The sequence below is a fragment of the Delphinus delphis genome, chromosome 3, assembly GCF_949987515.2.
Source record: "Delphinus delphis chromosome 3, mDelDel1.2, whole genome shotgun sequence".
Classification (NCBI taxonomy): domain Eukaryota; kingdom Metazoa; phylum Chordata; class Mammalia; order Artiodactyla; family Delphinidae; genus Delphinus; species Delphinus delphis.
Genome location: NC_082685.1, coordinates 63788142 through 63812132, shown reverse-complemented (window position 1 = coordinate 63812132; position 23991 = coordinate 63788142). Strand labels below are relative to the sequence as shown.

At 54.9% G+C, this 23991-nt stretch overlaps 1 protein-coding gene across 3 annotated transcripts; it reads left to right on the top strand.

The window, feature by feature from the left end:
- The first annotated feature begins 8740 nt into the window (after window positions 1-8740).
- Window positions 8741-23725, top strand: PDLIM4 (PDZ and LIM domain 4). 3 transcript variants are annotated; one of them, XM_060006945.1, is made up of 7 exons: window positions 8741-8879; window positions 13373-13524; window positions 17292-17373; window positions 21780-21961; window positions 22178-22341; window positions 22665-22782; window positions 22914-23725. In XM_060006945.1, exons 1-7 carry the CDS (start codon window positions 8787-8789, stop codon window positions 23116-23118), a joined length of 996 nt encoding a protein of 331 aa, XP_059862928.1. In that variant the 5' UTR covers window positions 8741-8786; the 3' UTR covers window positions 23119-23725. The 3 variants fall into 3 exon arrangements, with proteins under 3 accessions (XP_059862928.1, XP_059862930.1, XP_059862929.1); XM_060006947.1 differs by lacking the exon at window positions 22665-22782 and having other exon boundaries at window positions 22914-23113; XM_060006946.1 differs by lacking the exons at window positions 8741-8879; window positions 13373-13524 and adding an exon at window positions 14713-14825 and having other exon boundaries at window positions 22914-23358.
- The last annotated feature ends 266 nt before the right edge of the window (window positions 23726-23991 follow it).

The following is a 23991-nucleotide window of genomic DNA, read 5'->3' as shown; positions in this document are numbered from 1 at the left end:
AATAATTTTTTTTTTTTTTAAATAAAGAAATGTTTAAGGAAGTTCTTAAGGCTGAGGGGAAATGATACCTGATGGAAATTTGGCTCTAAACAAGGGAACAGACTTGTAATAAGTAAATATAAAATATGTTTTCTTGTTTCCTAAATTATTTAAGAGACACCTGACTGTTTAAAGCAAAAATAACAACTCTTCATTATGGAGTTTATGACATTTGTAGAAGTAAATGTACAACAACATAGTAAAAAGGAAGGGGGGGGGTAAATGGAAGTATATTATTGTAAGGTTTTTACATTGTCTAAGAAGCAAAATTTATCCTTTTCTTCTTTATTTTTCATTTTATTATCTTCATCTTTCTAGTTATAAATACCATACAAATTTATTTATATAAAATTAAAACACTGTAGAAATACATAACCTGGAAAATGTAAATGTCACAAAACACTATCACCAGCAATAACTCTCAATAGTTTGCAGCATATTGCTTTGACTTTTTTTAATCTATATATAACAGAAAGCCATATTTAAAGTATTTATCTTGATGAAAAAGATATTATAAAATATTTATCTATAATTTCTACCAGCCCTTTTTTGTGTTTAAGTATATGAATAGTTTATAAGGACACTCAGATCGGAAAAACTGAAACATAATTTGTGAATCAGTTTGGAAGTCATTTTATAGTATGGAGAAGTATATAGTATACAGGATTATAACCATACTTTTTTGTATAGATAATAAATGACTCCAACATGATTTATTGAATAAACTACTATTTATCCTCTGAATTAAGATGTATCCTTTACCACATGCTATGAGCTGTCTTGTTCCATTGATATATTTGTCTTTTCCTATGCTGCACCACACTCAATTACTTCAGCTTTATCACATATTTCAATGCCTGTAGGGCAAATCTCTGGTTTTTGTCCATATTTACCCTTCCAGTTGATCTTAGAATCATCTTGCCAATTCTCCTCACCCAAATAAATTTTGATTAGAATTACTTTGAATTTATCAATTAACTAAATGTAACATACTGAGTCTTCCAGGAACATGACATATGCCTCTATTTATTTTGTTTTCTTTTCTATTTATCCTAGAGCAAAACTTATATGCCTTCCATGTGCCCTAAGTCAGTTTCTAGGTATTTCTCATGTGTCACTGTTATTGTGAATGGTAAATTGTTTACATCATATTTTTTAATTAGTTGTGACTTAATACTTTTAAAAGCTATTAAAACCTGTATACATATACGAATATACCTTATTCTGCTCCATCTGACTAGATCCCTCTCCTAGTCATAGTAGTTGATTCTCCTGGATTTTATGAAGGCACAACCATAATAACATCTGGCAATAATGACCCTTTTGACTCTTTCCATTACTTATTTTTTTTTACTTATCTATTATTTCTTTTTTTCCACCTTATCGTCCTAGTAAGCACCTCCAAAACAACACCGCACAGTAGTAGCAAAAGGGACATTGTTTGGATCCTGCCATTAATGGGAATTTTAGAGTCTTAAGTCCAATATCGCCTTTTGGTTTCTAGTGTATGTTATTTAAAGTGTTAACGTTTCCTTCTCTTCATGATTTTCTAACTGTTTACTGTGAATGGCTGGTGAATTTTATCAAATGCCTTTTGAGATGATCACAGTGCTCCTTTTTTCTCTTTAATCTATTAATCAATGGATTTTATAATGTTAAATCAAGCTTGCAATCCTAGAAAAAAATCGCCAAGTTGATAACTATTTTATCATACTACGGAAGCCACTTTGTTATATTCACAAATTAGATGGATCTGCCATTTTCTCTGCAGGGGGCTGCCTGGGTGTTAGGATAATAAATAAATCTTAACAATAATTGTGGAAGCTCTCCATCTTGCGCTGGCTCTGGAGCACCACCGTTCTCAGAGGGAGAACGCTTGTGTTCCTTATCTGGGCCAACAATGCTTCATGCTTGAATGCCCAACGTCACAGCTCTTTGTGGTCACTTGTTTTAATGCTAGACACAGCTACCTCTCAGGGCCTGCTGGTTCCAGAGTTCTGGGCAGGGCCCATTCCAACACTCAGTGCATGTCTAGTCCGGACCTGCCATTTTCCCTTCATCTTCCCTAAGATGAGACGGTTCTTGCATAACTCTCAGCACACAGAATGCTCATTATACATTCTCTGCGAGCAGTCCTGGCTTCTTGTGTGGGAGAGGCAGCCCTCTGCACCCCCCAGCCCCACCTCCCCTGTTCTTTGGCAAGCCTACCTTCCTGGAAATACAATGATCTCACAGGCAGCAAACAGTCTGATCCAGTGTCCTCTCAGCGGGGGCTCACATCACATATACACTCTTTCCACTGTGGGCGGGTATGAGAGATGTGGGGTGTGAGGAGCTCAGCCCCCAAAACTGAGGGCTCTGCCCACTTCCCACTGCTGAGCCTGGGTCTGCACAGCTATGGACCTAGCCTTGGGAGGGAAAGTAAGTGGGAAAGGATTTTTTTGAAAATTCTTGGGAGGCAAAAAATAGCCACCCAGGACCTGAGGCTCACTCATGGGTCCTGCTCCAGTCCATTCACCCCATGGGCCTGGAGAAGCCTCAACCCAGCTTCACCCTTCCAGGCCTGTATCTGGCTCTTTCTGCTCTAATCTCCGTGGCCCCCTGCACCTGGTTTCCCACACCCTGGGGCCAGCTGGTGACTGCTGCACTCTGCGGGCACAGCTCTGCCCCACTCTCCCAGCAACCGGGGTGGTCAGGCTCACACCAGGTGGCCACAGCTGGGGTGTCCCATTGCCAGACCCGGAGGTGAAGTCAGCCTGAACAGTCCCTGCCAGCCCGTGACTCAGCCACTAGAGGCACCACAGGCACGACTTGGCAGAGCTGTGCTCCACGGGGCAGGGAATTTCACCAAGACCAGCCAGTGCCTAAAGTTGCTGGTGCTGTAGTGGGGTGGGTGGTCCTTAGACATAGAAAGGATGCAGCTGGGAAGACAGGCTGGAAACAGGGCCATGCTTGCTGGACTCCTGAGGAAGGCTTCGCGGCCTCCACCAATCTCACTGTGGTCCCCAAGACTCTTGGGTAGCCGGGGACAGAGGCCAAATCTATACTGGTAAGAAAACTACGAGGGGTAGGGTCTGTTAAGGTTCATCTCGAGGAGAAGGACTAGGAAGACTAGAATTTAAATCTCTGAAGTTATCTCCAAATGAGGCTACACATTTCTATGTGTGTTACAGACATTCAATTGTTTGATACTCAGGCTTAAAACAATGCCTGACCTATAGGAGGCTCTCAAAAATATTTGTTGAATAAATGACCAAAGCAAAAATAACATATGCCATGATTCTTAAAACACTATTTTCACATTTTTTCCATTTTTATTTCACTGAAAGCTTAGAAATATGCAAGTGGCCAGGACCACTCCTGCTCTCCTTGAGTGGCCTGGGTGTCAGCTCTAATGGTCAGGAAGAGGAGGAAAGTCCTCAGCCAGGAGAACAGAGTATCCTGGCCAGGTCACTGCCAAATGTGAGTGTCTGTGGATGTGTGGACTGGGGTAGAGCTAAGCTGTGCCAGGAGTCCAGGCCCAGGAAGCAAGTCCCAAGTTGACAGACAAATAGAGGTGTGTGTCTCAGGAGCCCCAATGATTAGATTCCTGGCCTGCTTCCCATGCTTGTTTCCTCTCTGTCATGCCTGCACCTTTGGTAGAGCCTTACCTGCACCTGACAGTCATGGCTCTCCTCCTGAGCTGCAGAGGGAATAGTCCTGCTTATGCTAGAGCATGGTGATGATCTGGCCAGGGCCAAGAGCATCCAGGGAACAAAATGAACAGTCCAGTTGCTCCCTGATCCCTCTGCTGTTCTGCCTGGAGAAGCTGATTTGTAAAAGGAGGTACTTTCTCTGCACAGGGACCAGTGTGGCTGGCTGATAGAAGCCTTCAACTCTCAGGGGAAGCTGGAAATTTGAGAACACCTGCACTGGACTTCTATTTTGGGGCTACAGGTAGAACTGAGGCATTTGGTGCTAGGAGAGGCTGGGTGATCTAGGGCAGGCTGCCTGCACCCTCTGGTCTGAATGAGAAGTAGGAGGGAGGGTAAGATGGGGGGTGTCCTTGAGGCAGGGGCTGAGACCATGGCGGCTTTGTAAGCTGTTTTCCTGAGGCCCCAGTAGTACAGCACTCAATTACATGGGCCTCACCGCCACCTCCCACAGCCTGTTCTGTCACCTCCCTGCCTGGGCTGGGCTGAGCTGCCCCTGGCTCTCCCACCTGTCTGCTGCTTCCCTCCACTCTTCCCAACACCCTCCACTCCCAGGCCTCAGGGCCAGGGCCTCCCTGGGCCCAGCTGGGTAAACCTGCCCCGCCCTGCTGCGTGGCAGTCCCTTTGTTGGGTCCCAGAGCAGATGGGTTTTCTCTGTAAAAACAGAGACAAAGCAGGTCTGACAGGGGTGCTATTGGGGATTGCAAGTATGACTGAGACACGTCTAGTCCCTGGTGCAAGGGGCATGGCAATGTCACCAATGCAGCGTCTAAACCCCTGATCAACTGCTTAGAAGCTATGTGAGCTTGGGTTGGACGCTCACCCTTTCCAAGGCTCGGTTTCCTGATGAGAATTGGTTCTGCTTTCGTGTCCGCCCTGGAATCTGGCTCTGGGCCAGTAACTAGGCTCCAATTGTTAGAATTGGCTTTCTCCCTGTTTGGACCTTCAGAGACCGGTTCTCTCTAGAGCCTCTAGCCTCTCAGCCCCCAGAGGAGGTGCAACAGAGTGGGGAGTCCCCACCACACCCCCAAGTCTAGCGAATCAGGTCTAGGCTAGACACACAGCAGGCACTCAATAAGAGTTTGTTGAGGGATCGAATGGCACAAAACTAGAGCTGGGAAACTCCCTTTGTCACAGGCATGCCCTCCCCTGTGTTCTGCTGCACCAAAGGCCAGCTTTGTTGCCTCCTTGACTAGTCTTGTCATCCCAGGATATGTGGGGCATCAGATCCTCAGCCAGCCCAAAAGCTACACCACTCCAGACCTTCCTTTTGGATGTTGCCTGGTGCCCATGCCCCTGGCTGCCTTCACTCCTTTCAGAGCCCCTCAAATCTTGCCTAGGCCTGCCTTGCTCCCTACCACTGTGGCGCCAAGCCCTGGCCCTGAAGAAGGCCCACATAGCCCCTCCCCATCCAGCCCTGCCACAGACTGCTGTCCTCTCCACCCTACAGACTCACAGGTTCCTAGCCTTGACCAGCAGGCCTCTTGGAGAGCAGACCCCAAGGAGGCCAGAGGCCATGGGACCTGGGAGTTGGGCCACATTAGACCACACTGAAATGAGGGCTTCTCAGGTTCTTCTTTGGCTACCCTCTGAGCCCTGGAGTGGCCAGTACTGAGGAGTGGGCATCCCATGAAGAGGAAATGCCCCATCAAGATTCAGATCCCCTTGGAATCCAAGCTATTGACTGAAGGGAGAGAACTCAGCCTTGAAGGAAGGATGTATTGGCCTGAATGGAGCAGATTCTACCCAGAGACCTGTGGTCACGGGGCCAGGACAGGACAGCTTAGGGTCTGAGCTCTCTGGGCAGCCCCTGGCACCTCACAGGAAGGTATCCTAAAGGGCTGCTCCATCAGCTTCACTACACACTCCACCCAGGGCTGCTTCCAACTCTGGATGGTCCCGGGGGTGGGCCTCAACCTCAGCCTGAGGTTGTTCTTGTTCTGGCCCTTCCCTCCTGCTCACCCTGGGCTCAGTCCCAAAGGCATCTTCCAAGGGCATCTGCTCCTGCTGGAGCCTGCCAGTCCATTGGGGAAAAAGCATTGTAGTTTCTCCTGACCTTGGACAGACCTGGCCACACACGGCAGACCTAGGCATAGTGCCCTGAGCTACTTGGGGCTCCCTTGAAAGACAGGGCCACTGAGTGTGCTTCCAAGACAGCAGGAGCAGAAGTCTTCCCCCTCCTGGGCCCCCTCATGCCCTCCCTGCCTCTCTCTGGGCTGTGGCCTGGGGGTGAGCTGTGATAATAATTCCCATAACGGTAATAATATTGTTACTAACAAATGTTTTTGAACACCCTCTGTGTGCCAGGCTCTCTGTGGGTGCTGGGGAAACGTAAATAAATAATATAGACACAGTCCTTGTCCCCATGGATGCCTCTACCACAGCGCTGGGCAGGCATAGGCCATGGCATATGGAAAGCACCCAATATGTTTGTGTTGAATGAATAAAGAATGCATGAAATGAGCAGTCTGGTTATACTCAGCAGCACAGATGCCTGGTGGGGTGTGCAGTGAACAAGTGAAGGTCACTAGGGGAGAGGTGAGGTGTGACTCAGCCACCACCATCCCCACCTTGGAGAAGGCTCCCAGACCCTGTAAATTGTCCCATGACCTGGTGCTCCAGCATGATAGAGATTCAGCAATACAGCAATCCCCCAGGAACAAGGGCATTAAGCGTGAAAAGGAAATTCTGAGAGTTTCCTGGAGGGAGTATTGGGGATGCATTGGTAGCAGCTTGTCTAACCTGCTGTTCAGGATGCAGGGTATCTCAGGAATGAGCCTACAGTGTGGCCCCTAAGAAGGGCTGCTTCCAGTCTTCAGGAGCACAGCCTTGTCCAGGCCTGTGTCCTGTGGGAGGGTGCTATCAGAAGTGGGCCTCTGATGTCCTCTCAAGACAGGGATGCCATCAAGGACCCACTGTGGGGGATGACTGGCATGGACCCTGGAACTACCCCAGAAACTGCTCAGTGAAATGGGGAAAGTTTATTCGCCTGATTCTAGAAGAGCCATTCCCCGCCGCACCCCTGTCTTCAACCCTCTGCGAGAAGCCTTCAGAGGTGGATTACACGGCCCAGATGCTGAAGGGCTAGGAAAGTCATACTCGGGAGGACCACTTCTGCAAGGGGGTGATATGCTCCCCCCCAAATGGAAGTAAAGAGGAAGGTGATGAAGGGATTTCATGATGGTGGGTGGTGGGGTTGGCAGTCCCTGGGGGTGTGTAAATTGGGAGAAGAAAGCAACGTCTAAGGAAGAGTTTCAGGAATCTACTGTGGGATGCCTTGGGCAGGAACTTCCACAGACTCCTGAGGTCCCCCTCCCCACAGCAAAGCTCTGCACCATTTTCATTCACCATGGCTCTTGGAGTCCCGATGAGGTTTCTGACCACCCAGCCATGCTGTGCACTTAATCCTCGGACAGTCAGTGATAGTGATAGTTGCCCCCAATCTTCACATCATTCAATGGGGTCCAAGTCCTGGGGAGCCTCTGGCCTAAGGGTTCCCAAGAGACCATCCAGCAGCCAACTCTCTTACTGGCCCTTCCACTCGGTCCCCGTTGAGCCTAAGTCTGTACAGAGCTGAGCAGAAACCTTCTCCCTCACAGTATTGAGAGCCCAATGGCTGGCACTCCCTGGATATGTACACATACACACACACACCCCCATATACATCCTCCCACACACACACCACTGCCACACACACCACTCATGTTTCTCTGCCAGCTGAACAGACAGCAGCACCCCGTCTCCCAGAGAGGCATCCATATTCCACCCTGAAGGGCACCCGCACTTCCTTGGACTACCCTAAGTCTGTGCCTCTCAAGCGTCCTCCTTCTTGAGGTGTTACAGATTCCATAGACACATCTTCCCCCATAACCTGTTAGCATCCCAAGGGCAGCAGCCATAACAGAACTTGGACAAGAGGGCACACAGGGTTATCAAGAATGGCTAAGTTAGGGGCCCCTCAGGGTCTGGAACGACAGACAGTGCCGCCCTGATGTAGCCAGACCAAAGTGTCCAGGAGGGTCTGAGAGTGGTAAGTGGGGCCCTGGCTAGGCCATGGCACCTGCAAAGGCTGTTCCTGGAGGACAATGGTTGAGAGTGGAGAGAAGACTAGGGAGGGTCCCAAGAGAAGGGCTGCCCCAAATTCCACTCCCCTCAGTACTTCGCACACCTCCAACGTGGCACAGCCAAGACCCCAGCTACCCTAGCTGCTCCTTTTCTAGGTAGCCTGGGGAAACAAAGCTCCTTGCAAGGGAGGAAGGAAGGGGGTCATGTACGCAGGGATAAGGCCTGGAAGGACAGGGCAGCTGGAGAAGGCCTGAGTGTCCTGGGGAAGCAATGACACCTGGAAGGACAAGACAGGGCACCTTGCTTCTAAACTCAAGTCAGCGGTCACCTCTTTCAGAGAGCCTTCCTGACCTCTCCAAATGAGGTTGGATACTTTTTTGTTCCTGCTCCCATACTTGGCACTGCCCGCTGTCATCCTGGGTCTGTGACACTGGCCCAGGCCTGCTCAGGCCCAGGGCTCCCCATCAGTGCTCGTTCGCTGTTCAGAGGACTCCTCGCACTGAGGGGTGGGGTCGCAGGTTTGCCTGTCAGGACCTTGAGGAGGTTTCGGAGCAAGGCACGGCCCCATCCCCCATCTGGGCTGCCCCTGCCCCCCATCCTTCCCCGGGCTGGGGCGCCGCCCCGCAGAAGCGACTTCAAAGGGCCAGGCTTGAGCTTCCACAGCCGGGCTCCGGTCCGCGGCCCGCAGAGCGGAGGCCGGGGCAGGATCTCGGACGTCGGGGCCGTTCCAGTCCCGGCTCTCTGAGAACCTGGCGGGGGTGCCGGGCTGCAGGCGGCCGGGGCTGAGGGGCGGGTCCTCTGAGCCCCCCGAAGTGGGAGGGTCGGGTCGGCCGCGGGGCCAATCCCGGCGCGCGGGGAGCAGGGGCGGGGGCCGGGCGAAGGGGGGTACGGGGGCGGGCGGGCCAGGGGCGGGGCGCGGCGTCCAGGCGGCGGCGGCGGCGGCGGCTCCTCAGTGTCCGGCTCAAGCTCCGGCCGCAGCTCCGGCTCGCGATGCCCCACTCCGTGACCCTGCGCGGCCCTTCGCCCTGGGGCTTCCGCCTGGTGGGCGGCCGGGACTTCAGCGTACCCCTCACCATCTCGCGGGTGAGTCCAGCGGCCACAGGGCGGCGGGGAGGTCCTGAATCTGAGACCCAGTCCTTACAGTCCACCCGGGACCCGGATCCCCGACGTCCTGGAGGCTCGAAGGCCAAGGGTTGGCCTCGGTGACCCACAGGCTGTAGAGGAGGCTTCCAGGCTGGGCAGCGTCGCCACAGCCCCCTCCCCCTCCCGCTGGGCCTACCTGCCCTTATCCCTTGAAGGATTCCCCCCAAGAGCTCACAAACCAGCCTCCCTGCTGGCCTCATTCTGGGGGACTCACTGCAGGCCAAAGTCATGGGCCAGAGATCTGGACTGATCTCCAGAGGCCCAGAGATGCTGCTTCAACTGAATGCAGCCTGAAAATTTCAAGCGAAATGACTTGAGAGACTCCGCTTATCAAGGGTCCCTGCCAGTAGAGCTGAGTGATCCCAAGGAGGTCTGGGGTCCTCTCTGAAACTGAAGAAAGAAAGATCCATCCAGTTCCCCACTCTGGTTTTGGTCAGTCTCTCATCCATGACCTCACTTGTCCTAAGGGGAAGTGACCAGGAGGAATTTTTGGCTTCCAGGGAAAGGGAGACTTGACTATGCAGTTCTGAGACCCCCTTGCCACAAGACACACAAGGCCAGGGGCCAGGATAACCTCCACCCAGTTCCTCAAGTTTCTGTGGCCATGCACTGCCCCAGGTTTAGGCAGAGGAGGAGAATGAGGGGGCACCACCCCAGGTGGTGGCTAATCTGAGGAGGACAGAGGAACAGAGGACATGACTCGGGCCCTGTCAGAGGGGGGTACCCAAACTGGGAAAGACAGGATCCTGGCCCAGCCTTGGGGTCCCATATTTGAAGGGCCAGAAGACGGGACTCAGACGCTGCCCCTGGGGGTCCCAGACTAGGGTACAGAAGAGGAGAGAACCCAGGCCCTGCCCTTGGGGGCTCCCAGTCTGAAGGGAAGAGAGAAGGGGACCTGGGGCCATCCCTTGACCCCATACAAGCTGCTCTGGTCTTCGGGGCCCTGTATCGGGGGAACTGAGAGCACCTTCCCCCCACCCTTCTGCCACCTCTCACCATGGGGGCTGGACCAAGCTGGCTGGGCTTTCAGAGTCTTCTTTCCAGTTTAGGGGAAGGGGTGGGCACCTGGTGGAGCATGGAATCATGGAATCCCGTTTCTGGGGGCCAGGGTGACAGGCAGGCCCAGCTGTCCTGGGAGGATTCCCACATCTGCCCTCACCCCATGGTCACCAGGTCCTTTGGGGCTGAGTGAGGTGGGCCTTCAACACATCTGGGAGCCTTTCATCTCCCACTTCCCTGAGAGAGCCCTGCTGGGGGCCTGTGTGTGTGTGTGTGTGTGTGTGTGTGTGTGTGTGTGAGAGAGAGAGAGAGAGAGAGAGCGTGCACATCTGTGTCTGCCAGTGAGTGTCATGCTGTGTGTCCACCACCAAGGCAGGCTGTTGGGGGTGCTAGGCCAGCCGGCGGGCCAGCCACCCTGGGCGTGAGGCCGCTGACAGGCTAAGTGGCAGCGGCTGACGGCCGCAGGCAGCAGGGAGCAGAGACATCTGTTGCCCACGCGGCTGCCTGCCCGCCGAGGAAAGGCCTCCACACGTCACAGCGGCAGCAACAGCGGCGGCCTTGTTTGGAGCTAATCGGGATGCAGGCCGCTGGCAGGCAGACAGGCTGGAAAGGGTTTACCAGGAAGAACACCCCCGCCTTGTCCCCCCAAAGTCTCAGAGCAGCAGCTAAGGCCTGAGGAGCCAGGATGGCTGAGCCTGGGTTTGGGTGGGATCTGGGGAGATTTACAGGGCTGAGGAGACACAGGCCACAGCTTGCCCAGCAGGTACCTCAAGGGCAGGTCTACAGACACTGATTATATGTGGGAGTGTCCTCACCGAGGGGGTTCAAGACCCGACCCCTCCCATGCTTACGGGACTTCCCCCACCCAGTGGAGACAGCCACACTCAGACAGAGAGGAGGCTGGCTGCCTGGCAGAGCTGGGACTATGCAATCTCAGCCCACAAAGCCTCTGGGAGCCCCCCCAAACATTGCCCAGGGCTCCTTCCTCACAAACTACAGTGACCTTGGAATCCTAATGGGTTGTTGCTACCAGGTCCCTAGAAACTAGTGCCTGGAATGAACACCACTAACTGTATGCCCAGCTCCCTGTAGGGGCTTTTTGCCTCTAGGCCAGGTGGAGTGACACAGGGGCTTTAAATGTAGCTGCTATAGGTGAAGGGGCTGGTTCACGCCCCAGCCTCCCAGCTGACTTCACCACTCCTCTCTCTCTTCCTTCTGTCTGTTTATCCTGCACTCAGCAGCCAGAAGGATCAGCCTGAATTCAATTCTGTCCTGCGATGTCCCTGTTTAGAATCCTCTCGCCTGGGCCTACAAGGCCTGTAGGTCTGGTCCCTGCTTTTTCCTCTCATTTCATCTCTTCCACTCTCTCCTCACCGATATTTTGGTGATATTTTTGCCACAGGAGCCTGCTCTTACTTTCACTCCCAGATGAGCTATTACACATGCTGATCCTTCTGCTTGGGACACTGTCTCTCCCCTCACTCCCTTTTGCAGAAAAGCACACTGGTTAAGAGCATAGCATTTGGAATTGGTTGGTCTGGACTGAAATCCTAACTCTGCCGTTTATCAGTTGAGTGTCCTGTACTTCTCTGGACCTTGGTTTCCTCATCTAGGAAATAGGCTTGCCTTGAGGACTAATGAAACAATGCATGTAAAGGCAGTTGGAAGAGTCACGGTTTCCTGGCCTCACGCCCTCTCTGACCAGAACTCCCAAGCTAACGGAACTGGCAGAGTCCCAGCCACCCCTGCTTTCGAGAACTTCCTCCACCCACAGGGGCCTGAATGCACCCCTTGTGCTGGCTGAGTCAGCCTGCAGCTAGCCACCCCCCTGAGGAAGAAGACTCCTCTCCAGCATGGGGACTGGGGCAAAATGCCCCATCCCCAAAGCCTCTCTTTCTTCATCTGAAAATAGGAATGAGAACAGCCTCTGTCTCATCAGGTGGTTGAGAGGTTGCCATGAGCTAGTTATGGCTAAAGCACTGAGCCCAGGCCATGTCACAGAGCAGGTATCCGTGTAGGAGAGGGGGCCTAGAGCAGGGCCTTGGGGGGAGGGTGGGATGGTGCCAAGTGGGTGCCTTCCCTGGGAAGACAGGCCTGTGTAGGTGCCCATGCCCTACAAAGGAACATTAGTGGTGGGCTGGTTGGCTGAGGGTAGCATGCTCCAGAAGAACATTCCTTGGGGCAGCCTATTTCAGGGCAGGTTGCTTGGCAGTACCCACACCAGGACTCCAGCCAAGGAGCTGCCAGCACCTCAGCTTTGTCCGCTCACTACAGAGAACTGGCTAAGCTGAGCCTGACCAGGCCTCCAGGAGCTCCCACCCCAACAGGGACAGTGCCACTGACAGCTCTTGAGCCACAGCTTGAGAGGCTGGGAGGAATGAGGGTCCCTAAAGTCTCTTTCCAAAGGCTGTGCTGGGACCAGGGACAGGGTAAAGGATGTCCTATTGCCTGAATTCCCTCCCGAGGCTGCTTACTTAGGCCTCCTGTGAGCTTATTCCCAACCTCATGTGGCACATGTCAAGGGACCGGCATTGTAGGAGCCTCCAGATGTGGACACTGCTTGACCCTCTGGGATCAACAGTGGCACTGGGGTGGCCTTTGTGCCTGTCCTCCAGAGGAAAGGGAGGTGAAATTGTGACCCGGGAGCGCAGGCTGGCAGCTAAAAGTAGATGGCCCTCGACTTGCCTGGGGAGGTGACAGCACAGAATGAGGCACTAACAATGTTAGGGGAGCAGAGTGGTAAAGGGGGTGCACAGGGTACTGTGGGACCCCAGAGGAGAGGCTTCCAGGAGAAATGGCCTCTGCTGAGAGCCTGAGACCTGAAGGATGAGGAGGCATAAGCTGGTAATTAGGGTTTGGGGTCAAAGGAAAGTGTGTTCCAGGTAGAGGGAACAGCATCTGTAGCAGTGTGAAGGTGAGAGCTATCTGGTACCCGTGAGTACCCCCTTGACGTTCAGATGGTCTGGATAGAGTGTGGGTGTGTGGAGGTAAATGTGGAGGGGTGGGGATGAGAGGAAAAAAGGTCACTAAGGGTTTGAACATCAGGTCAAGGGGCTACTATGTGGTCTGTCTGGGTGGGGCAATACAGGGTACCTGTGACATGTCCATGCTTTGTATCTGCTGGAGAACACATATCCTTCTGTGTCCCTTGCATGTATGCAGGCTGCAAGAGTGACATCCCATTTGTCCCAACCCAGAGGAAGCCCCTCTCATATGCCCTTCATACCTCACCAGACCTCCAGGTGCTGCAGTTGGGCTTGTTTGGAGCAGAGGCTTCAGCAAAGCCATGTGGGAACTCAACTTGCCCACCCACAGGTCACATGGGCAGCAGGGCTACACTGGCCCAGTTCTGAGGTTGGAAGGGGTCTAGAACAGAGCCCGCAGCAAGGCCGCATAATGACCAATGTCCAGCCATCTGGCTTGTCCATCCACAGGTCCATGCTGGCAGCAAGGCTGCCCTGGCTGCACTGTGCCCTGGAGACCTGATCCAGGCCATCAATGGTGAGAGCACAGCGCTCATGACACACCTGGAGGCACAGAACCGCATCAAGGGCTGCCATGACCACCTCATACTCTCCGTGAGCAGGTACGCACAGGGCAGGCTGGGCCAGGATGATGCGGGTGAATCAGGGGAGGCTCGGTTCTGGGTGGCCAACATCCTGGGTGAGCTGGGCCTCACACAGCCTCTCTGCTTCAGTTCCTGGCACCCCACTCCTATGGAGCAGCACTTTCACAGGGGTTTGACAGGCACTGTTTGGAGATGCAGGTGGCTTAAGAGAGGAAGAAGCACCCATTTAACCTATGGCTGGAACTATGTTGGGGGACTTATGGCAGGGGGTAGGCAGCCCAAAATCAGGGCTGAACTAAGACCTTGAGTAGCCTCAAACCGGGGGTGAGGTGTGTGTGATTTCAGTCCTTTTCCCACCCACGAGTGACGAGCTTGATGACCAGTTCAAAGAATTTTATCGTTCAACACCTTGTTTAACTGTCAAACCAACTCGATAAGGTAAAACCTAATATAGTCTCCACTTTACACGTGAGACAACTGAGACTCAGAAAGTTTGGAGGGTGCTTCAAGTCACACAGCAGAGCAGTGGTGAAGCAAGATCTGACCTCAGGTCTCCCTCACTCCCAAAGACTCCATTCCTTCTGCTTGACTGCTGACCACTTCTACGAGCCCCACAGCTGCCCTGCCTCAGCTGTCCCCACTATGGCCCAAACCTCTGCCCTGCTTAAATCTGGATGCCGTGGACTGTGTAATGCTATACTGCCCATCAGGAAGGCGAGGATTGGGGGGTCACCAAGCCCCACCTGTGCCCTGGACATGCTCCAGGATGGAAGGTCTACCTGGGGCATCTCCAGCCTTGCTCAGGCTGATGGCAGTCGGCTGGGTCCGGGCTGGGCGGGATCTCCCTCCCCCTGTCTTGCCTAGATCCAGGGAAGTCAGACATAACTGCTCACCTCTGCCACGTTCACTGTTAACAGCGACTTTCCACAACCCCATGTGGGTGTGTGTAGGTGAATCCTCCCCAAACCACAACACGGCTAACCAGGCCTTAGAGCCAGCAGGGCAGGGTGTAATCCATGGGCTCAGAGCCGTTAAACACGGTGGGAAGCCTTCTGAAGTAGCCCCATTTATGTCTGGCCCAGGTCCGTGTTGAAGTCAGGACCCTGACTCTGCTCTCGGCGCTGAGTGGGCCCAGCTGCAAGTCCAGAGCCTTGTACACTCCACCTGGCCTGCAGTGAGGAGGCTCTGTCCTGGGAGTTCAGCAGAGCTGGCCCTCTTCCAGACTTTTGGGGCTCTTAGGCTCACCAGATGACCTCTGTGAGCCTGGGTTTCCTTCTCCATAAAGCAGGATCACATTCATCACCCTCTCTGAGACCGAGGTACAGGCTGTCTGGGGGAAGCATCAGCACTGCTCTGCCCACGAGGGGCCTCTGAGGCCACCCAACTTGGCTGGGTTCCTGGGCTCTGATTCACCTCTGGCCTTGTCTCTGCATGGCTGAATAAGGGAAGCCCTGATAGTAGTGGGACAAGGGGCAGGGGAGGCTCACAGGGGGCCTGATTCAGGAGGTCCACAGAGGGAATGATGTCAGGGGAGGGTAGCAGGGTGGGGGCAGGGTGGAGGTCCCCCTTCCTTCCTTCCTTCCTTCCCTGGCCATTTGTTCCAAGCCAGGCATGGATGAGCCAGGGGTCCACTGACCTGTTCCACACTGGGTATTTGAGCCCCCAGATGCTGCCTGGCTATGGAGCAGGTGAGAGCACACTCTCTCCTATCACAGATCTGGGTTCCAGTCCCAGCTCTGCACTTGAGAACTGTGTTGTCCTAGTGATTTAATATCAGAGCCCTTAGCTTCCTCACCTTCAAAATGGGGGATCTGGGATTGAGTGAGGATGACATACAGGGTCTGCTTCGTCAGGGTGAAAACCTGATGTCATGTCCCCCAGCCCCCTATCCCTAATTCTCACACATGCAGATTCTGGGGGATCAAGACACAGGGGCCACTTTGATCTTCTGGGCCAGCATCTCTTCTCCTGGGTGCCTTCTCACCTGCAAGGCCTCTGACCCTGCTCTCTATCCTGCCTGTCATGCCAGGACTTATGCCTGAGCCTCCAAAGACAACCCCCAACATGGGGTCTGTGGAAGATTGGCCTGGTGAGCTGCTTGGAGGGAGCTACTCTGTGCCAGCGCTCCCAGAGCTCTACCTAGGCCAGCTTCCCTACCTGCCCTCTTGCGTACAGAGGGCTGTACTCCTCCACAGACTTCTCCACAGGATGAAAAGTGAAGTAAAGGCCCAGCTTCCCCGCTATGCTTACTTTGTCTGGAACTCAGAGCCAGGTATCCAGCAATCCAAGCTAACCCATAATTTCTGGGCATGTTCTGTAGGTCCAGGACCTTCCTGGCATCAGCTGCAATGCTGGGGCCTCTGGTGAGGTCCCTGTCACCTATTACATGGGATACAGGATGGATTTGTACAGCCCACCCTTTGGTGGGCTTAAAGATGGCAGATGGAGCTACCTGCTCAGCCTAAAGTGTGGAGACCTGGGGGTGGAGGTTGACACATGAATAAGCCTCTCATTCCAATCTTATGCCTTTGGGCCACTCTGATGGCTCTGGGTACTTTGTACCCTCTGATCTTCAGACCGCAGGCTTGTACTTCTCTTCTGGGCAGGACTTCAAGGAAGTATAAGGCCAAACAGCCACACAAGATGTCCTAGGTTTATTCCAGCAGAGTTCTGAGTGCATAGAGACCATAGTTAGAGCTGTGAGCTAGGGCAGTCAGTTGGGAGCCTGGCTGAGGGGGCTGGAGCCAGATGCCAGTGGGGGATAGAAGAGCCTTGGGGCCACAGGCCTCTGAAAGGCTGTGGAGAAGAGAGGTAGCCTGCAGGGGACCAAGGAATGGGCAATGGTGAGGAAGAGCAGAGTGAGTGTGGACTACACGTGTAATCAGATTGTTAAAATCCTCTGCTGAGTGCGGGGACAGGGGCAGGGTTGAGCTGCTAGCCCAGTGGTAAGACCCCTGAGAAGACCCAGGAGGCCCTGTGGGGCAGAGTGGGGACATTATTCCCCTTTGGTGTAACCAGCCTCACTCACACCCACCTGCCAATCCGGGGTCCACACACCCTCCTGGCCTGCCTTCTCACAGGACTACTCAGTGGCAGGACTGGGCCCCAGGCCTGTAGCCTCTCGGCCCTGCCTGCCCCCACTTATGGCAGGTTTATGATGTTTTTCTCCCTCCTGAGTGGTGTTTGGCTTTTGGTTTCTATGGCGAAGCAGGAATTTCCTAATGGCCTGTTTCCCATCTGGGCTGGGCAGACATTGATGATGACTCTGCCAGCGGCAGCAGTCAGGGAGGTGCACCCCTCAGAGCCTCCATTCCACTTTTCCTGGGCCCACGGATGCCTGACTCCCAGGCCCCATCAGAGGCTGTGAATGGAAGCGGGAGGAGTGGATGGGCTCCTAGCTGATCAACGTGTAAGGCCTGGCTTGCTCCGCCACGAGCTTGGCCCTCTTTATGCTGAGCTTCCATAGGCCACAGACAGGGTGGAAAGGTGGGGAAGCTGCAGGGCTTCCTTTCTAGGAACCAGACCAGAGGGGGAAGGAGCAGCTGGTGGAGAAAGGGCACACAGCCTACCCCAGGTGAGTGGCAGATCTAGCGTTGTGTCTCCTTGCCACGAAGGCCAGCATTCTGGCGCAGGGGAAAGAGCTGGGGTAGTATCCTTATCCATGCAGGGTACCAAGCCTGGTCCTGGGTGGCCCTGGGCCCAGACCCCAGCGCTTCTTGGTCCTAGTTCCCAGGCATGGTGGGCTAGTAAGCAGAGATTTCTGACAATCCTAATTCCTGCCACAGGCCTGAAGGCAGGAGCTGGCCCAATACCCCAGAGGACAGCAAGGCTCAGGCACACAGGATCCACATCGATCCCGAGGCCCAGGTATGTACATATACCACCTGGCCTGGCCTGGCCTGGCCTAGCTCAGAGCAAGCCCAGGGCAGAGAGGCCGGGCCTTGTCCACGGGTTTAACTGCATTGGATGTCCTCACTGCGGTTCTCAGAGACTGAAGCAGAAGGCTTCTCTGGGCTCTGTCCATGCCCCATCAGGGGCTCCCAAGGTGACGGGTACCTGCTGTGGGCTCTGTCAGTACTCTAAGCAGTCCTGGATTCTGGGACAATGGTGCCTGTGGTGGGCAGGGACTGGGCCAGGCCTTGGCTCAGGGCTACCACTTACCCAGCTGGGTTTCACTCTGTCGCCCAGTGTTGCCAGATCAGGAGGAAGTCACCAGACTTGGGGGAGGGGTGGGGGACAGCCATAGGCTGTGGAGTGACCTCAGGCTATGGGGCACTCTTCTGTCTCATCCTAGCCTTGGGCACCTACCTGGCCAGAGCCAACCTTAGAAAATAAGGCACTGCCTTGCCCTATCCAAGACTGAAGTTTTCTCCTGGCCATTCCATGATCGCAGCTAGCAGACCTCAGGCTGCAGGCCTGTCTGCTCATTCACCTGTCTGTGTATGACAGGAGTCACAGCTATGGTGCTATCCTCAAGGAGCGTGAGGTGGAGCCAGGCTGCTTTAGGGCCTCATTTTGCCATGGGCTTGAGGGGTGGCCAAGTGGGCAAAGCTGAGGTATCCAGAGTGAACTCGCTATTTCTGGGCCACTGAGTTTGGGCAAGGCGGAGACTCGACTGGTCTATGATGGAGCCAGAACTTGGGACCCAGCATGTGGGACCATGGCCCCCAGGGCCTGCTCATATCCACTCTCTCTCCACGGAGGCTTTGCTGTACCAGAGGGAATGATTTGCCATGGCCTCTCCCTCACCCCCAATCCCAGTCCCCATCTTTCTCTGACATTTGTTCCCTACCTTGCTTTTGCTGGCATCCCTGAAGCCAGGTGCTTGCCATACGCAGGGAGTGCCCATTCTGGAAGGGGAGAGGCACCTAGCAGTTCTGGGATGGAAGAAGCCAGGGGTCAAAGGAGTCCAGAGTAGGTATCTGACTCAAGGGGTCAGAGAGGGCTCCCTGGAAGAGGGGGTATCCAAGCCAAGACCTAAGGGTCTGGAAGAATAAGGGAGGCAAAGGGGCATGGAGAGAAGTGTGCCACATACAAAGTGAAGCACATACAAAGGCCCAGAGGTGAGATTGTGCACCGTAGGTTCAGAGAAAAAAGTCCCAGGGGTGGCAGGGGGCAGAGGTGAGGGCTGAGGGCACAGAGAGGCTCTCGGTTTCCTCTACCCAGGACCTCAGCTGTTCTTGAAGAGATTTGTGGCCACACCTGGGTCTCAGAAGCTTGCTCTGGTAGTTCCATGGACCCATGGGGACAGGGGCTGGGGGGCATAGACAAATCACCCAGGCTTGACATGGGCGAAATGAGAATAGCGTAGTATAGGCCCCCAGCTCATGTGTGAGCCCGGCTCTCGTGTGTAAGTACCAAGATGGATAGGACAAGGGGGCCTGAGCTTTGGAATATGAAGCTCAAGTCTGTTGAGTCCTCCAGGAGAGGCTCTGGGCCAGTGGGGCTGGGGGCTGGAGAACAGCTCCCTCTGTCCCACACTTTCCCTTACTGACCTCCTCAAGGGCCAGGCTGTGGGGCTCAGGCTGGAAGCGGGGGGATTTTCCACAAGCAACAGGGCAGCCCCTCAGCTGCTGCCCCCCTTTCGTACTTAAAAGGTCATGAGCTCCATGGAAGGGGGGACAGAAACACCCACACCCAGCCCCTGTAGGGCCGTGTCCTCAGTAACACAGATACAGGGCCCATTGTCTCCATACTGCTCCCACCCTCTACCTGCAGGGGGGAGGGCGGTGGGCCCAGCTGGAGCCATCACAGGAGGGGAAGACGACAGCTGGCCCTAAGACCAGCACAAGGTACCCTGGCACTCATCAACTGGGGCTTCAGGCCCACCTTTCATATAGAGTCATTGGAGTCTCCTTCTCTCAGCCCTTACATGGGAACACAGCCCAGAGTGGAGGAAGGATGGTGATCAGAAAAGGTTTCCCAGAGAGGGTGGCATTTGAACTGAGAACCGGGTGATAGGTTAAGGCAAGCCAGGTGCAGCAGGCAGCGCAGGACTCAGCCTGTCCTCTCCAGACCAGCAGGGAGCTAGAACTTGGCCTCTGGGAGGTGCCACCTGCTCACCTGGATTTAGTGCCCACCTCTGTCCAAGTTGAGTGTCCTAGATTCTGACCACAGTCATGCTGGAGCTGATGAGCAAGCTAGCAGTTACCCCCATGCTGCTGACTAGCCCACTGAGACTTCAACAACCAAATCGGCAGCTGGCGGGTACTCAGACACGGGGAACACATGGTACCAGGCACACCGTGGAGAAGGGAAATCCAGGAATGGGGGCTCAGGAATGCCCATGACAGCCATTCATCCAAAAATGGATGTGTGCCAGGCACTATGCTAAGTGCTTTGTATGCAACTGTCTCATTTTATCTCCACGAGGAACTTATGATAGAAACCATCATCCCCGTTTCACAGATGAAGAAACTGAGGTTCAGAGAGGTGATGTAACTTGCTCAGTGAGCGAGTGATAGAGCTGAGACTCAAACCAACACTGAGGTCACCACGTGTGTCCTAACCACTGAGTTCAGACCTAGAGAGGCTGCTGCATGGGTGGCCATGGGAGGGGCAGTGGCTCTGATGATCCTGCAATAAACTCCCACACCCTGCTGGGTGGGGGTCAGTGAGGGCTTCCTCCCTCCAGGTCCCTCCAGCTCCCCCTTCCTGTTGAAGCCCTGTTCTGTACGGGGCCCAGCCCTGCCCCCACGGCCCATGGCCCATCTGGTCCCCATTAGAGGCCAGGCCAGCCCCAGCCTGCCTGCCCTGCAGACACATGTGTGAGAGTGCTCAGGTTTCTCAGAGGCTAAGGCTAAAGGTTTTTCTGCTGCTGTTGCCTCGTTGATGGGGGCCCACCTGGGCAGTGAGAGACCCCCTCTCCTTTGTCTGTTGGGGTGGGAGAAGTTGGGACACCACCCCCATTCAGTCACTCAGCTGCTAGTTTGCCCATTCTTCACGCCCCTGCCCAGCTCAGAGCCTGTAGAAAGCAGCAGCTTGGGCAAAGCCCTGCAGGCTCAGCTGTGCCCCAGCTGGAGGCTGACCGAGTCCAAGGCTTGCTCTTTCCCTCTAGGGTAGGCGTCCTTTCCTCCCCACCTAGCATCCCTGTTCACACTGTAGAGGGGAGGAAAAATTTACATGTCACCTCCCAGACTGAGGCTGAGAACAACTTCATGGCCTGGGCTCTTGGGCCCCACCCCAAAGTCAGGCTGCTCTGGCCACCAACTGTGTCATGGAGGTCACCATGGTCATCCCCAGTATGACCAGCACTGGCTCCGAGTATATGTAACTGTGTCTGTGTGATTAGGTGTATGTAGGTGGAGGACTGGCTGGTGCCTGTGTGTTGCCTTCATGCATGGGTATGTCTGTAAATGTACTTGTGAGAGTGTGCATGCCTGTTATCACACTGCTGAGGGCAGGCTTGTGTGCCTGCAAGCGAGGGGCAACATGGCCCTGCAGCGACAAAGATCTGAGGTCCCAATTCAGAAACCACGCCTGCAGAGATCCTGACCTCTTCTCATGGACTGAGGAGGCATTTTCAGGGCATTCTTCCTCAAATGTTTCAGCCGTGGGCATCAGGCTGGCTGTGGGGTGGTGGTGTGGGGAGCTTTGAGCCCTGGCCAAGCCTTTGCCCCTATCTGCTGTGTCTACAGAAGGCCACCTATTTTGGCCTGGGAAGCAGGAAATGGGGGAAAAAATACAGGCCTGGAGGGGGCTGACCTCACAATGGTACCTTTAAACCTCAGCCTGCTCCCACTAAAGGGTCTTGGGACACAATGACTGATGACCCTTCCTGGCTGCAGAACAGGAATTCCTTTTTTGCATTCCCAGCCATGGGCCCATCCAGTACCCAGCACCTTTCTGACAGGGAAGAAGACTTGGTATCAGGACCACCTCTGCAAGGAAGTCATACACTCAGAACCAGACATGCTGGCCTTAAAAAGCTTCTTGGGATGGTCCTGCCCCAACACTGTCCCCCATGGGCACTGGTAGTCAGAACCACCACAGGGCTCATGAGCCAACGTTGAGTCTCAGGGACTCAGGTTTTTGTGTCTGACTTTCCATGAGCATTTCTCATTTCTGCAGGGATTGAACCAGGCCCAAGGCTCAGCCTTTCCCCACAAGCCCCTTCCCTGACCGGGCACCATAGCCAAGAGATGCCCGAGCAAGAGTAGCCAGCCAACACCCAAGAAGGCTTGGCATAGCAGGGCAGGGGTGGGTGTACAAGGAATGGCCAGAGGGCCTACCCCAGAGGGTCTCCCAGTGCCTCAGGCTCCTCTCTCTCCTAGGATGGCAGTCCAGCGACAAGCAGGTGGCCCTCAGCCACGGGGCTCGGGCCAGAAGATGGCAGGCCAGGCCTGGGATCTCCTTACGGGCAGTCACCTCGCCTCCCAGTCCCTCACAATGGCAGCAGCAGTGAGGCTACTTTACTGGCCCAGTTGGGCACCCTGCACGTGTCTCCACCCCACAGGTAGTACAGAGGCATAATCTTTGATGCCATACCCAGATCCCATTCTAATCCCCGAGCCCTTAAATCTCAGACCAGGTCCCATCCTGACCCTTAACACTTGATCCTTGGGTCTCAGCTGATTGCCTTCTGACTCATGAAACCACACCAGACCCTTGAGCTGGCAGAGTGAAGACTGGTACTGCAACCCTGTCCCTTAGTGCATCTTCTTTCGCCCAGCACTGACCTGGCCAGAGGCCTTTCGCGGAGCCGCGACTGCGGAGTAGACCTGGGCTCAGAGGTGTACAGGATGCTTCGGGAGTCGGCCGAGCCGACGGCTGCGGAGCCCAAGCAGTCAGGCTCCTTCCGCTACTTGCAGGGCATGCTAGAGGCCGGCGAGGGCGGTAAGATTTTACCTCACCTGCCTTCCCGCTCCCTGAGGTACCGAACTCCGCGCCCCCAACCAGCCCAAGCCACGCCTTTGCGACCCCACGTCCGGCCTCCCGGCCATTAGCCCCGCCCCCCGTGTCCTCAGCGCGCTCCCACACACCTCGCTGCGCCCGGGCTTTCTCATTCCCACCCAACCCCTGTTGCCCTTCCAACCCCCATCCCAGTCTCTTTGCCGGTGGCTACGGAAGCAGGGCCCAGCCCCACACTCCGCAGAAATGAAGTTTTCCCTTTTCTGACCTCCGCACCGGGCTCTTGCCAATCGTGCTCTGGCTTTCAGGGGAACGGCCCGGGCCTGGCGGCCCCCGGAACGTCAAGCCCACGGCGGGCAAGCTAGGCGCTCCGCTGAGCGGCCTGCAGGGGCTGCCGGAGTGCACGCGCTGCGGCCACGGCATCGTGTGAGTACCTCCCCTGTCTTCCCCACCCGACCCCCACCCCCGTGGTCCCCTGACCCCGCCCGAGGCCCTTAGTGGGGGCGTGCTCTCGGATCGGTCAGCTCCTGACGCTGTTCTCTCCGATCACCCGTCAGGGGTACCATCGTCAAGGCGCGGGACAAGCTCTACCACCCCGAGTGCTTCATGTGCAGCGACTGCGGCCTGAACCTCAAGCAGCGCGGTTACTTCTTTCTGGACGACCGGCTCTACTGCGAAAGCCACGCCAAGGCGCGCGTCAAGCCGCCCGAGGGCTACGACGTGGTGGCGGTGTACCCCAATGCCAAGGTGGAACTCGTCTGAGCCGCTCCCGGAACCTCCCATCCCCGCCTCTGCTTTTTTTAATGTCCCCGCGCACCCGTGTAAATATGTTTACGCCCTTCCTCTCTAATAAATTCCCTCTGCTTGGCCTCAACCGTGTCGGTGCCCTGGCCTGCCTTCCTCCAGCACAGGCCACGGCTCCTGAGTGCTACACCTGTTCAGGTGCCAAGCATTTTCTTAGGCACTGGGTGCAAGGGGGAGCAAGACAGGTACTGTGGTGCCCTCAAGGAAGCCACAGCCTGGGTGGATGGCAGACGTGAATCACAAGGGCAGTCCTGTTAATAGGGAAGCGCGGTCTGAGGTGCTAGAAGGGGACGTCACGCCAAAGGGTTTGACCTGGATGGAGTCAGGGAAAGTGTCAGCAGAGAACTAAGGGATGAGGGAGGGAAGAGCTCTACAGCGTGAGGATCTGTGTGCAAAGATATGTCAAAGGCGAGCGCAGGCAGCAAAGGCCCCGTGTGGGCACCAGCACGAGCTCCGGCGGCCCCTAGCAGCTGCAGGAGGGACTGCCCCGCGGCGGATAGGACTGGGGAGATCACCAGTTTGGTTGGGGGCGGTATCTGCCTCCCGGCAATCTCAGCATTTCTCTCTTCCGGGTTTCTTCCCGTCCTCTCCGATCCCCCCGCCCCCGCCCACCCCCACCCCCCGACTGTATTCTTTCTCCTTTCCTACTCTCCCCACCAGGGAGCGCGCAGGGCGCGCGCGTGTGTGTGTGTGTGTGTGTGTGTAAGATTTTAGTAGAAAGAAAAGAACACTCGCCTCCAGAGTACACGCCACTCCTTCTCCGAGGCCTGGCCTTTCACAGCTCGGTTGCACACTCCTGGAGAGACTCGCACTTTTAAAAAATATAAGTGA